At 37.7% G+C, this 15,933-nt stretch overlaps 1 protein-coding gene across 1 annotated transcript in view; it reads left to right on the forward strand.

The window, feature by feature from the left end:
* RPIA (ribose 5-phosphate isomerase A) overlaps window positions 1–15,125 on the forward strand; it is a 29,474-nt gene extending 14,349 nt beyond the window's left edge. Inside the window, exons 8-9 of the mRNA XM_072406900.1 lie at window positions 2,221–2,320; window positions 10,567–15,125. Coding sequence (XP_072263001.1) covers window positions 2,221–2,320; window positions 10,567–10,664 — 198 coding nt within the window. The 3' untranslated portion in view covers window positions 10,665–15,125. The remainder of the gene's footprint in view (window positions 1–2,220; window positions 2,321–10,566) is intronic.
* Window positions 15,126–15,933: the final 808 nt, after the last annotated feature.

Below are 15,933 nucleotides of genomic sequence, written 5' to 3' on the forward strand. Positions count from 1 at the left end.
CATAGGCAGGAAGCCCGCTGGTCTATAGACGCGAGTGATGCCGGGAATTGTAGTAGTGGCGCTATTTCAATGTAGCGGCAGGCCAGCTGCAGTTCATATTTAGGATTCCTTTGGGGGCCGATTTGGCCCCGGGCAAGAGTTTCATACCCCCTGATGTAGAGTATAAACTCTGTTTCTCAACCAGGGTTCCGCCAGAGGTTGTTTTCTTCAGAAGTGAACAATTTGTGTCTTTCGGGTTAGTTTTAAAGCGAACCGCTCACCACTTTTTTTCACTTGATATAAAAGGGTGGGTAACCCTTTTATATAAAGTATTAAATGTCTTGTTTTAAATTGAAGGGGAAACCCCTTCCCTTCTCTCTTTACTGCTACGAAAGTAAAGACTGAATGGGAAGCCGGCACCCTCAGGGAAACTTACGGCTGCTCCTTCTGTGCATCCCAGGCAAGGAGCTTTCATTTACGAAAATAAAAATAAAAAAAGTGCCTATCCCACAAATGCGCATTGAGATTTGCTTTTTTTTTCACACGATGGTTGCACTGGGACGAAGAAGGCTGGATGGCATGGGATCGACTAGACTAGGATCGCGGAGGAACTGATGGCTTTCCATCTATAATGTTACGCTGTATTTTTTTTTTCACATGGTAGTTCTGCTTTATATAAGACCAGTGAGCTTGTTTGGTATCTGTAAGGGTGACAATCTCCAAGTGGCCAGAATGGATTTAGTAATTATAGGGCTTTCCTGAAGACCTGAAAGTTATTTCAAAATTAATTTACTGTGAAAAGGTCAAGAAAGGCTGGTGTAGAGTAATGCCCTAATAATGCCCCCCTTCCCAGTGTTGGCAGCATGTACACTGATTAGTAAGGAAAGCGTTCAGCCAACTTTCCCATTAAGGCTACGTACACACGTACAATATTAGTCATTGGAAACGAATGACTAACAATCGATCGTCTGATAATCGTTAACAAAAAATGCACAATCACGCCAATGAATGAGGAATTTCACTGGACACGAACGACCGTCGGATCTGATTGGGCGACAAACGTTTGCTATCTGTCTGTATGGTCGTTCAGAGATAGTGGATGGTCCTGCGGTACTCTTTCTCCTGTACGTGTCACTTCCGGGAACTGTCCAAACGATCAAATCTAGTGTGTGTTCATTATTGGTGGATTATATTCAGAATAATCATTGATTGGCTGTTAATTATTTTCTAACCACAATTATTGCATGTGTGTACCTAGCCTAAGTGACCACACATCAGATGATATAGATTACAATGGAGATAAAGTATTTATCATGTAGTGATCAGAGACTATGAATGACGGGGTGGATATAAAAAAAAGTAATCAATGGTGATAAATACCACTTTATGTGGCCGCTACCTGACTGCATTAAACACTTCAGCCCTACAATGACCACACATACTGTAATCCTAAAACCCAATGCTACCAGTGGAGTAACATTGTAACAGACCCGGGACATCTTCATGTGAACAGGCACCTATTCCATCATCCAGACTTGGTTACAAATGGGGACCCTGCTCCTCCCCTACAGGAAAATAATCTTCTGCTCTATACTTGTATTTAAAGTGTGGATGCAACAAAACCTTGGCATATAACAATTTAAGGCACATGTGGTTCATATTTCTACCATGGTGCAGATACAATATTGGAATAACTGAATTAGAATAACTGTAGCAGCAACATTAGTACGCTCCATTGGCAAGGTCATTTCTACACATAAATGACCTGGGCAAGTTGTTTAGGGTGCCACCTAGTGGTGTGGTGCCATATCAGTCCACCATTAATCCAGCAGCCTTTCCTATCAATCTGTATAGCTGAGCCACCTATCTACTTTACTTTGTTGGGTAGCACAGGAAAGTTATCTATGTGTTCCATTTCCTGAAAGATTCAGCTCTGAAGTTTGATCCTGATGTGACATTACTCCTTACAAACTGCAGGATTGGATTCAACAGCTAAATTTGCAGGTGCTGGAACTTGTATTCTATGGCTTTTGCACTCTATGGTACTATAGAGTTTTACTATACAAGGGGGAGGCACAGGCAAATTGGAAATGTCCCGGTCATTTTACAGGGGCTGATGTAAATGCTTCTGTGTTATGTTAAAGTTCTGTATATTATATCAAAATTATAATAAATATATAAATAGTTGCTGGTGTTGCTTTTACATCTATGGTGATTTTTTTTATTTTCTCTTCTATCCAGGGCCCTGTGGTTACGGATAATGGAAATTTTTTGCTAGACTGGAAGTTTGACCGAGTTCATGATTGGAATACAATTAATACAGCCATTAAAATGATCCCAGGTAAGGTGTAAACCTTGCAATATCCTGTAGGTGGCAGTATCATACTTCCAATATTAACACTGTACAGCGTGGCAGATTTCATCATTGTCTGGAGCTGATAGCATCTTTAGGGACACGGGTATCCAGAGAATTGATGAAGACTGCCATTACTAAATTGCTAAAAAAAAACAACATTCATCCAGCTTAAATATATATAATGTGTGTGGAAGGCGTTAAATCGGCATTGATGGTCCGACAACTAGCAGACTTTTCCAATGGCTGCATACATGTTTTTCCCCTTTTTCAGTTCATCAACAACAATATGTTGTTTTTAAACATTAGCACTAATACATATAGTATAGTTCTTTTGCTTTCAGTAGTTAAAGCGTACCTTAACTCCGAATTTTCACTTTATTAAAGGGTAGACAACCCTTTTATTTAATTTAAAAGTTCTGTTTTTTTTAGTGTTTTTTTTTTTTTTAAGTGCAACATCCTTTTTTATAAAAAGAAAAAAAAAGCCTGCAGCACTGCCCCCCTAATTCTCGATCGCCTAGGTGATCAAGAATGAAGGGGAGCCCAGAACCTTCCGGGATACCTACGTCATGCATCCTGGTAGGCTCTTGGATGCTCCTTCTGCGCATGCCCGCGCATCCTGGACATCCGTAGAAGGGGCCCTTTTATCAACGGGAAAAAAATGCCAATCTCATGCATGCGCAGTGAGATGAGCAAGATTTTTCCCAATCTACGTCACCCGTTCTTGAGCCTGCGCAGTGCAAGTTGGGGTGACGTAGGAATTAAGAAGTTGGGGTGACGTAGGAATTAAGAAGATGAGAGTAAAAGATGGCGGAGCCTGGCACGCCCTCTGCCCTGGCCCGAAGACAGATACTAGGACGACGCGGGACCCGATAGAAGGAACCTGCTGACGGATAGACTGATCTGCGCTATTGCAGGTAAGTGTGATTGTTAAGATGTTTTTTTTTTTTTTTTGGGGGGTTTTTTGTTTGTTTTTTTGTTTTTTTAAGTTGGTTTTGGGTTTACTTTTGCTTTAATTAGTTGTTAGTAGGTTCAGTGATTAACCTATTGCTAATTTGTGGCTCAGCTAGGAGGTTTTATGAAAGCTAAAGGCTACTAGTCTGTAATCTGATTCTGAATTTATTTCCTACTGGGCTGTCATCCATAATCCTGGCCTTAATACTGGATTGGCTGTCATTCTGATCCTAATGCTAGTACCTATTGAGTGCTAATCACGGCTTCCCTACCATCTGGGTCATTCTTGCTGATCCAAGCTTTTTCACTTGTTCGATTATGATCCTGTTTCTAGTTTTGCCACTAAGACCAAGAATAAAGTCACTGAGCTTTTAAACTCTCTCCCTGCATATTTCCTAAGATCAATTATTTGTCAGGTAATAAAGTAAGATTTAGGATGATGGGCCAGTATGTGCTAAGATGAAATATGGATGACTGCACATAGCAGCTTCATGATAAATAATAAAGAAGAACAAGGAATATGTTTTATTTTTTCAATTAGCAACTCAAATTGTATGAATTATATACACATAGATATTACAGGTAACTGTTACAAAATAGTTGCAATTAATATTTACACAGAGCGTAAGTAATCATAGATGGTCCAGTCCCATTTGTGGGTTTGGGGTATCTGTCCAATAACTATACATCAAATTTCCTTTAGTATCAACAACTAAGAGAAAGAGCTAAATGTCTTTCTAACCCAACGCGTTTCACGTATTGGCTTCTTCAAGGGTGTTAGGTGAAGAACATTCAGGTTGATGAGCATATTGGTTGAGTGGACTCCAACAATAGGAACCGGAATGATAGGGAAGTACAGTATACTGCTGGTTAAAGAAGTTTTCTTAAGAAACCAAGAAAATTCCTCTTAATGGGTAAAATCCAAAATAGCCATAAATGTTATCGGTGGAGAAAAAAATCTCCTAGTAGTCTCATCAAGTACTTAAACAAATGTGCAGTGAACGAGGCAGCCAGAGGCCACAGAGACTTCTTAATATTGATTCTTGCAAGTTGCCAGTAAACTCATTGGTGTAACAAGGTAGCAGGAAAGGTGATCACCTGTAGGTGGGAATAATCACCTTTTCTCTGGCCTCTTCTTTACGACAGATGAAATCTGCTCCTGATATCCTGCAGAATACAAAGTGCTGCAAATCTCACAAGGGGATTCTGCAGTATAGTTTGGAATCCTCTTTTGAGGGAGATTTGGACTAAACATTGTTATTTGGACCATTTCTGGGAGGAAGAAAACCGTAACCTTGTCTGGGTACCATGGGTGGAAGCCAGTAAAAAAAAGTATATTTAATTGTATATGTCTTTACCTGTTCTGTACTCCTGGCAGGCTGATGGGCACCTAGAAGCTAAAGCAGATAGATAGGATCTGGGTGAGGGGTGTCTGAGAGCAGAACAATCTTAGTCAGTGATGGGCCCCAAGTGCGGCCCCTGACATTTATTAAAATACTTCACATTTAGATGCTGAAATCTTGCAACGGAAGATCGCAAGAGGCCAACAAACATGCTAGAGGAGTTTCTGGGGACTTTCCTAGACTCAGTCGTATTTGGAGACATGTTGAAAGAGACTGCTGGTAATTACAGCTCATTTATAAGTCGATGTTTTCACATTTGTGCAGCCCTCCTAAAAATACTTTTGCCGCATGACATGTTTCTCTTAAAAAGCCTTCCCAGATTTCATAAAATGAGCCACCTAGATATGTGCTAAATCAGGGGTGGGCAAACTGTTTCAGTCAGGGGCCACAATACAAAATTTGAAAGAAGGGCTGGATCGATGGGAGAGTGGGCGGGGTTATGCCATCATGACGACCCTGTACATGACGTCATGATAGCAGAACCCCGCCCAATCTCCCATCGCAGATCTGAGCCTTTGATGGGAGAGTGGGCGGGTTGTGTGCAGGCAGCCTGCTCACCTCCACGAACCGGGATATAAATGGGGGACATGTTCCGCCAAAGCCGCGGATCACCAAAAGGGCCAGAGAAACAACCTATTGAGCCGTATGCAGCCCGTGGGCCGTAGTTTGCCTATGCCTGTGCTGGATCTTACAATTCATACTTGTGTAATGAATTGTTGACTAGAAGTTACATCAGTCCAATGTTAAAGGTTTGCACTTTCATAGCAGCACAAGATGAGAGCTTCCATGGTGTCCCTGCACCTTCTACTATACATATAAATGCTGGACTGGCAGCTAGGTTCAGCATGATTAAATACAGTTGCTCAGTGGCTAGCATTCTGGACTTTGCAGCGCTAGGGTCCTAGGTTTGAAACTCAGCCAGGACACTATCTGCATGGAGTTTGCAGATTCTCCCCATATTTGCGTGGGTTTGCTCTGGGAACTCCGATTTCCTCCCACATTCCAAAAACATGCCGTTAGCTTAACTGGCTTCCCCTCAAAATTGCCCTTATACTGTGATAATGACATATGACGATGGTGGGGACATTAGATTGTGAGCCCCTTTTAGGGACAGCTAGTGACATGACTATGGACTTTGTACAGCGCTGTGTAATATGTTGGCGCTACATAAATACTGTATAATAATAATAATAAAAAAACAAGCTTGCTCATTTAACAAGCCCTCTCCAGCATGCAGAAATTCTAGGATACATGCCTAGTAATAATTAGAGTTAGTCTAATCACTTTAATCTCTTACAAATGTGTTGAATAAACATCAGTTATATTTTCAGTAGTGTGTAATACATGTGTATTTATTTCACTAAAATAGTACCTGGTGATGCTGCTGTCACTATCTGTTATGAAATAACAATGCTCTGTTTCCTAAGTATATGGCCGCCAACATTTAGGGCTCCATTTTTTAAAACGAGGAATGAGAAATTCCCTCAAACATTCCTTCTTCCAGGTCCATGTGTTCAATGCCAGTAATTGATTCCCATAAGGGAATGTCAGATTACCTGTATTATAAATAGAGCCCTTCAAGTTAATTTAAAAGAACTTAAACTTAGTCTTGTCACCTTATTTGCTGCGGGAGTTGGGGACATCTGTGAAATTAAACCTCAAGTGGACCGAAAGCATCCGATGTTTCTATAAATTGAGGTTAATGCATAGTTGGAAAACATTTTTTGTTAAGCTGGCGGAGGGTAATTTGGAGCAAATTTTAGCTTATTGGCACCCCATTGTTTGTATAAAGTTTAAGGTATTTCATTGTGGCCTTGATAAACTCTTTCAATTACCTTGCTTTGGGATGGGTTAAAGCTTTAGACTTTAAAAAAACAGGTAGGTGTCCCCCTAAATGCTGAAACCAGACTGTTTTATAAAGGGGGTCTTAGACTGAAGCCCACTTACCCTGCGGAATGAATACAGAAAAGCAAACTACATAAACACACACCCCTCCTTCTATTTATTTTATAATAGTTGCAGGGTCCAATGATGTTCAGCCACATCTTTCTGTTCAGTATTGCCATTTGTCGGTTTTGAAAAATTAGGAGCATGTAATTGTGAAACGTTCTAATGATCTAAGAAGACTCGTTTATTTGAATAGTCATATGTATTTTTTTCCAGTACAAAGAGGGGAAAGCATTTGGGGCTTTTTATTTTTTTCTGGTTTCATGTTACAAAAAAATAAAAGTAAATTGCATACCCTAATATAATTAAACCTACCCAGTAAATTTAACTAAATAGCAAAAGAAGGAAGTGGTTGAATACTTTTACAGATTTGTAAGTTATAATACAATTAGATATAATTTAGATTGGCATCCCCATATTTTTGTAATTTTATATAAAGGAATAACAGCTGGTCAGAAGCTGCCATACAATATACTAGTAATGTTCCCCAGACTTTTTTTAGGCTGGGTGGGAAGAAGCTGTAGGTGGGTGGTGGTCCTGTATTGTGACCCAACTTTTTAGTGACTTCCTAAAAACTGACAGGTAGAAGACTGACTAGGTATAAACCATAAATAAATATTTAATTTGTGTAAAGACAAAAAAAATCTATCTAAATAATAAAGTACACGTTCACCTTATTTCAGTGCTTTAGCAGTGCATAGGATATGGTTTAGTGTTCTGGATGGCTAATCATGCTTAATAGCACCCTAAAAATTTTGGGTTGGCCATACAAAACAAATGTCCTCTCTATTTTCTCTAAATGGACCTATGTTTATCTAAAAAGAGCTGTTTTAATCCACACAATCCTAACCCATGAATTGTATGTCTTCTCTTTACATTAAAGTGTAAAAAAAGAGTTAACACTCACCAGGTTTTTACAATGTATGAATAAAGTTTTTGGTTTGATATATACTTTATTCTGTTTTAGAGAAACACAATATATTTTGGTTTGATATATACTTTGTATACTATATATCTGTTTTAGAGAAACACAATATATCTGCCAGATTTTAATAGGAATTTGCTATTTCAGAGTCAAAAGGTCAAACATTTAGATACATTGGTAAATATGGCTGAATGTTAGAACAGATGAAAGGTTGAAGAGTTGTGAACTATTTGTTCATTATGTAATCCCCATGCTGGTTCTTGTGTTCTGCACACAATATAAATGAACAATCTCTTTTATATTTACCAAAACCGTGTATAAGAGTATAAACTTCCCCTTTCTATAAGCTGTCAATACACAATAAAATCTTATTGTACACTTTTTGTATAATATGTCTTAAATTTACCAAATGTAATATAAAATGAGCCAACTCTTATAGTCTGTTTGAATTGGTATCTGGTAGATCTAAATGGCATTATACAATCATTTTCATGTGCTGCAACACTTTGCAGGGGAAATAAGCAAAAGCTAAGTTTTACAAATAGCTGTTGATGATGCTGGTGAAGTCCACTTAATGCAGCTTCCTGCCATGAGATGGCCATTATGCTGCACTGTTCTCCTAATAGCTATAGTGGAATAAGAGAACGGTGTGGGGATGTGTGGATAATGGGGATTCTTGCTACAGATTCAAGCCTTTAGCTTGTTATCATCATGTGATTTGTTTAAATAAGGAAGCTTGGACCCGGACCAGATTGGGCAGTTGTCCTAAGCTGACCGCAGAGCTCTCAAGGTGTTTCTTTTTTCTCTTTTTTTCTTTTCTTTTTTTTTTTTTTTTAGATTAGACCTTACATTTGAAAAAAAATGAAATTAAAACTAGGTCCCTTTTAGATAATATTTGAGCTACCTATGGACTAAACATTGGGAATGCCACTTTGCACCGGGGATCCATGGAATCCTAAGGTTGCTCATACTGTGGCTGATTACTCTCCATTTGATGGTGTTTACGTAGTTCTGAGGCAACATCGAACAGACACCTACATGATACCAATGATCCATTTAGCTGCCCATTGGGGTTGCATTCTCCCCACCACTGTGCATTCTTCATACTGGCTCCCAATTTTTTTTCAGGACCTGTCAATTATTTGAAGGGTTCCTCCAAGGTGAAAGGTGGCTTTAGACATTCGAGACCGATAGGAATAGAAGGGGGGGAGCAACAATATATCTAACAATAGTCTATTGCTAAAGGACAGTGAAACAGGTGTTCCAATATTTATATCTTATGTTGTATTCTGTACAGGTTGTAAGCTATTGTTTTTGTTAGTTACTCAGCAGTACAATAATACGAAATGTTCACATTGCTTCTGACATCAATCTGTACTTGAACAACAACCAAAGTCCGATCAGTTTTCTTTATCAGATTTTGCAGAAATCCAATCCACATTAGGTGGTAACCAAGGTGCAAACCATTGATATTGGGGGATCATTATATTTTATCTGGTAATGTCCTAATCGATTATTGTATTCTCAGCTTTTAATGTTTGTGCTTATTATCAAAAAGTCTCAGTCATTCATACCTGGGGGATATCTAGTGATCAACTGGGAATATGTGGCTGCAATGGTCTTTTTGCTGTCCTTCACCCATACCATTTCAGATTACAATACACTGGTTTTCGGCACCAGAACAATTATTTCCATCTGGGGATTTTGCCACGGGCCACGTAATATCTGAACTACACGTTGTTCATTCTACATTAGGACACGTAGTCATTATTGGGACACGTAGTCATTATTGGGACACATCAGCATTCCATAAGTTGTGGTTAGAGACTTATTCTCACAAGAACAGGTGCAGCTACCAAAATGGCCACTCTTTCCATTCCCCCACCCTGCTGAAACTGCCTCAGTTTCTCTTACTAATTCACATACTTCTTTGCTACATGTGTCGTTCATGGAAATGGTTGTGAAAGCACAAAACACATCATCACAAACATCCCGGTATAGAATGATAACTAAGAAAATGCTTTCTATCTGTGGACTAATCAGTAAGGTGTAAAAATTATTATAAAAAAAATAAGAGCTGATAAATCCAACCTTAAATGTAAATAATAATATTTTAATAATTACTATCTGCTTGTCTGCATAATTGTTTTGGTTGTACCAATTATGAAGATCCAATTGTGTATTACTCTATCCCCAAAAGATTTTATATGACATCGGGTTTGCTATGTGGCCAATGGCATGGCAAGTTTTGTAGACTGTGTTCTCTATAAATACAGGAATGCTAGCGGAAATGGTCATTGTTCGAAACCTAGATGTCTAACTACTATGGATGCTGACCGATGTATTATAAACTCAATTTGTTTGGTCCACACAGGTTAGCTAAGTGTTGCATGCAGTTTTTTTGTTATAGGTAAAAGGAAGAAAAGGTGTAGGCTATGAATTGCTAGAGTTGCACCTTATTAGAGCAATATGACTATATTTAGTATATTGTATACATTTTTAGAAGGTGATCCTTATGTAAACAACAATTCCTGCTTTAGGTTGATGATCATCACCCACTGCCTCTATAGAGGTATAGTATTGTCACCCTAGGCTAAGACAGGCTAAGGAAAACCTCCTCCTCCTCCTCCTCCTCCTCCTCCTCTAACCTCTATAGTATTGTGAAAGAAGTGTTTTGTAGTCCAAAAAACAGCCAGGAACAATGATAATTAATAAATGTGCAGCACAGGCCAAGAAATATTAGCGTACAAGATTTCTGGTAGAGCTCCGCATGTTTTCTTTTTTGCACTTAATAAATGTAAAAACGTTAATGGTTAGTGCCTTTTATTTTGAGGTCTTGCAAGGAGCCAGGACCTATCCCCACCGCTATTTGCCGAGTCACTGAAAATGTAATAATTAGTCTATTCGTAAAACTGATACATGTACAAGTGTTCTGTTATTGGTGACTTGTTTCATTGTAATTATTTTTTTTATTATGCATTTATAATTTTTCTCTTTGATTCCAGGTGTGGTGGACACTGGGCTCTTCATCAACATGGCCGAACGGGTCTACTTTGGCATGGAGGATGGTTCAGTGTCAATCCGTGACAAGCCTGTGCATTAGTTCCAGAGCAGTTGTGCCTCATTTCTCCTCTATCCTGCCCGAGCCAACCAGATTTATTTTTTCTTTGTTTTTCTTACAGTGCTGTGTTCACTTTTGTTATGAAATTGTATTTTTTATAGTTCATTGTTGCCTTTTTTCTGGTACGTGTCCATGATATATTTGTAATCAATATAGAAGGGATCTCGGTGGCTACTCACCAAGGTTTATTAGCTGTGCCATTTCATTTAGTCTGGACAACACAATTGGGCTGATTTAATAACATGGAAGTGTACACTTTTTGATTCATGCTGGTTAATTAAACTATCAAAAGGTAATCTTTTATTACTCAAGCGTTCCATGTTGGGATATAAGCATTTGAAGTCACAAGACCTGCACACCTTTCATGGTGCTGCTACTCTACCTCTCCATATGACCTTTAAATATCATATAAATATTACAGGACTAAAAGAATGCAGTGCATTGAAATGAATGTGAATAGTTAGGAACAATGGTAGGGAGGGAGGGCTTTCCAAGCAGAGTCATGGTCTACTAGACCACCTATAATTGCAATACTGCTTTTCAATATCCAACATTTTTTGAGGTGGGGGGGCATCAATGGATACTATAAACATTTTCTTTGGGTGTCTGAAACAGCTAAAATACTTTAAAGCTTTCTAACATACTATATAAATGCGGTCACTCTTCTCTAACCCATACAGCCTAATAGCTCTTTCTGCTTTCAGCATTGGAAGCATTTTGCTTTTGAAAGCTGAAGTTTGGCATCCAAAATACTTTGTTCACTGTCCTATGTTATTAAATTAGCCCAGAATTGGAAGGTCCTATGGTGACATAATATATACTAATGCATGTTAGTATTAATAGCATGTTACAGTAGATACAGCAGGCCTCCCTTATTAAACATCTCCAGGATGGGCTCTGCATTGCCCAGATTACAACCAATGATGCTCCATTATTTTGCTCTCCCATTGCTTTTACTGTTTTGGACAACACTTGCAATTTTTCCTTTGTGGATTTAAATAGGGTTGACCATGTCCAGTATAAATAGGAAATGTATTTATTATTAAATGGCACGATAAACTGTCATGGAATGTGCCTAACAGAGGCATGTTTATAAAGAATGAATATTTCTTGGTGCCCATACCCATCCAATCATATTTCCATCTTCATGTTCAAAAGGTAATTATAGGAGAGTAAAATGGACTGTAGTTTCATGAAATGTGTATTTACAGGAATTGACCCTCCTGTGAACAACGGAACAATTAAAAACATTATATAGTAATTTTCAATAATGCCAAATAAATAAGATAACCTGCCAGAGATGACCGTACACTGTGCAGCTCACAGCGAATTATCACATGTTGTTTTTCTAGTTCATAAATAGCTGTTCTTCCTGTTTGCTATTTTGGTTGCCGTCCAAATAACTAAGTTTCCACTGTATAAAGGTGAATGCCACTGCACAGATGATATATTTTGTTTATTCTTATATTCTGCTTATTTTTATATTTGACTTTAGTGCCATGTTTGTTTGCTTGTTCATTACCAAAGATTCACCATGCACCTGCGCCCAAGATAAAGGCAACTGTTTTGTGAGTTTGAGCATATTATTAAATATTACTGCTATGTGATTATCAGTTCAAGAAGAAATGTTTTCTTTTAATTGGAACTCTTGGGGACCAGATCTTTCCATAAACCCATCAGAATCAACCATTCAGGTCGTGATTGATGTCCTGGTTTTGGGTTTTGTAGACCTCCCAGACCCTGATGTTTTTATGATATATTAAACATTGAGTCTTACAATTTTAGGGATGGCAAAACAAAGATGCTACACATTGCAGATTACCAGTTGTGTCTGCTTTAGTGTTCTTCATAAGGTGAAGGACAAATTCGACAAGTACAGAAATAGATGCTAATCTGGCCGGAAATACCTGGAAGCAAAACCATGTTAAGGTTATCACCTGATCCAAATGGGCCCCAGTATAATGAACATAAGATGGTGGAAAATATAAAGTCCAAACTATTATTGATCCCTTCATTGACATCATGGTCTAGTAACTGTAGTCACCATATGATAAGAAAAAAGAGAAAATCTTTCTAAAACTATTCAGCCAGGGGCATATATGGACCAATAAGTTGCAGTAGATTAACATTATGTTGTTAAATTTACAAATGTTTTAATGTCAAACTAAACTTTGCTCACTTGGCTTCACTGATATTTTTGGCTGACCCTTTTTTGACATACCTCCCATGCAAGTTCAAAGAAGTTCTCTTATTCCAGTACAGAAGTAATTCAAGAATGTATACTTGTTCACTGTACATTCTAAAGACTTTTGTCTACAGGCTGGTACTGTACAAAGAAGATATAACCTTTGCTGTCTTTTCTGCTATAAACAGCTTGCCTGTTGTCAACTTTTAACTTTTTAAGTTGAATCCTGCTTTAAGGGACATCATTGATTTTGTTATAGACAACATAGTTTTTGGAACAAAATGTAGAAAACTCCCATTTTTCTATAAATTTAAATGCACTTGTTGTAAATCTGAATATAACTGAATTCTGTATTTTCAGCCATCCTATGCAAACAGCGATTGGCCACAGGCTGGTATAGTGCTCTTGAAATGTACTGGCAGCATTTGTCTTTGTCCTAGGAAAGTACATCCTCAATTTTTACCTTCTAGTAAAACATTAGAAAACCAATAATACATTACGTATATCACTTTATTTGTTCTTTCAAAGTAATTTTCTCCAATATGGTCAGTAGATATTGTCTGCTGGAGACTGTAGAAGCTCAGGGTCTAACATAGCTAAGAGTGGTATGTTGTCTTAAATGTTACATATACTGTCAAGAATATCACGGTTTCTTTCCCCTGTGCACGGAAGAATTTTGTTTTTAGTAACCTTGACCCTAAAAAATAAAAACAAGGGAAACCCATGTACTTTTCTACTTATGGTTGTTCAGTGATCTTCCTAGAAGTATTTTTTTGTCATTGGTAATTTATACCATATAGGTCTGGTGATTGTATAGATTGAGATACACATAAATCATTTATTAAAGGCAATTTTTCTTATGTTGCTGCTCTTTAATTGTGGTACTGAAAATATATTAATTACACAAGAGGTAATTCATGTTTATTATATCCAAGCAGCTTCTATTTTTGTGTTTTATTATGGAGGGCTATTCTGCTCCCTAAGTCATTTGGACTTTTGGTAATTTAATTCTTTGTTAAAATAATGAAAACCTGCAATGCAAGAAGTTTATAAACTGCGGTAGCTGTCTTTTTTTTGAAATGTTGCATGGCTGTCAAGCTGGTCTCCTGACATTAATACTGTTTGAACCATTTCCCAAAAACCAGTATGCCAGAATATGTTATTTGCTTGTCAATTTTCCTGATTTGTGGCACCCTACATACTTCTATTATGGTAGGTTACATTTAAAGAGGGTTTAATTCTGATCTAAGAGTGTTTTATGTTTGTTCTGAGTTCTCATTGTTCCACATCTTCCATGCAATCAATAGCTGATCTGCTGATTCGTGTGAAAACTCCTGCTGTTAAACTTTGGTTCTTCAGCTTAGCTATAGATATACAATGGTTCTCTAGTCCATAACACAACCTTTTGCCATGCTTCAGTATCATAATCCTGTATGTTTTGGGGTGAGCTCCAACTATTCCTTCTATTCAAGCTTGTTTCTTCAACAAAGCGGTTCCAATTTGTTCACATTTCAAATATAATTCTCCTCTGACTTCTATCAGTTTATGATATACACTGCTGCAATATTTGGTAATGTTTTACCTGCGAGTAGTGCTATGGCAAAATGAGGGGATAGGACAGTATGTTCTAGTTTTTCTCAACCTTTTGCCATAGGGGAGCTTTTTTTTTTTAGATTTTAGGGAGCCATATGTACACAATATCTCAAATTATTTTTAGTATGAGTATATTTAAATGTTGCATGGTCAGAAAAGAAATGCAGACCATAAGAAAAAGACCCCTCATCGACTTTATTTGTAGTTAGCAAGAGGAGTCCATCTCTAGATTGAAGGACTTCAAATTTTAGTGGTCAATAAAAGACATGACCTTGACATTGGTGCTCATTGTAGTACCCCCCTAACACTGATAGTCATAGACTGTTGGCTGTACCATCTGAACTATGTTGTGTCGATGACCACTCTGCCAATACTCGACAAAACCCCAGCAACATCTGGAGGAGCCCATGTTTCCATGAAACCCTGGGTGAGAAAGGCTTATGTACACTCTCCAAATCGTTGTTGCGAGAGAAAACCAGAAGCATCCTGTGGAAGTGTTGTTTGAACTTTGAGACCCCTGTAAACCTTTGGAAATTGTCTGAAATGTCTGTTACCAATATTGAAACCACTAGAGAACGTTTGCTTTTTTTTTTTTTATCAATGCAATTTAAAACGTTTTTGAATTCAAATTTATATACATAAATAAATGCTTAAATCCCTTTAAATATGTGTTTTTTAAATCATTTTATAAGGGCAGATGCTTTATTATGCTTTGAAGGGTTTGTTCCACTTGACTATTAGGATCATCACAGCTGGCTATGGAGGTCATGGTAGTGCTTTCTAAAGAGTTCTGTAGTGGTAAGCAGTACTTTCTGCAATGCCGATATTTTATTTACTTCTTTCCATACAACTGGAACATAAAAGACAGATAACCCAATCAGGTCCCTGGTTTCAGTTTTGTGGATTTTATTTATTAATGTATTATATCATGAGAGTATCTTGCAGAGGACACTGACTTCTTTACATCCATTCAAGAATTTTTAATGTCTTTAAAAAGATTCAGATTATTAATAAGGGTGGGTCTGTGTTTTGGAAAAAAAAATCATGCAGATAGGAAGAACAAATCCTATGCAGTTATTATTCTTAGAAATCTAAACCAAGGGCCCTAGTACTTAAAGCTGTCAATACTTGCCAAAAAAGCCATTGTGACAATGTTGCCATTATTTATGATGGAAATTTTTGAGTTTTAAAAAAGTGTTGCAAAGTATTACCCTTTTTTATTTCACATTCTGTCCTATGATCATCACCTGTGTCACCAATTTAAAATTCAACCTTCACCTATGGCCATGACCCGTGTCACCAATTTACATTTAACCTTCTTCCCTATGGCCATGACCAGTGTGACCAGTTTACATTTAATCCTTCCTCTATGGTTAGGACTTGTTTTTACCAAAGCCAATTAGCCTTCTTACCTTTGGTCATAATCTTTTTGACCAATGCACATTCAACCTTCTCTTCTTTGGTCATGACTCA

The sequence above is a fragment of the Pyxicephalus adspersus genome, chromosome 3 (assembly GCF_032062135.1).
Source record: "Pyxicephalus adspersus chromosome 3, UCB_Pads_2.0, whole genome shotgun sequence".
Classification (NCBI taxonomy): domain Eukaryota; kingdom Metazoa; phylum Chordata; class Amphibia; order Anura; family Pyxicephalidae; genus Pyxicephalus; species Pyxicephalus adspersus.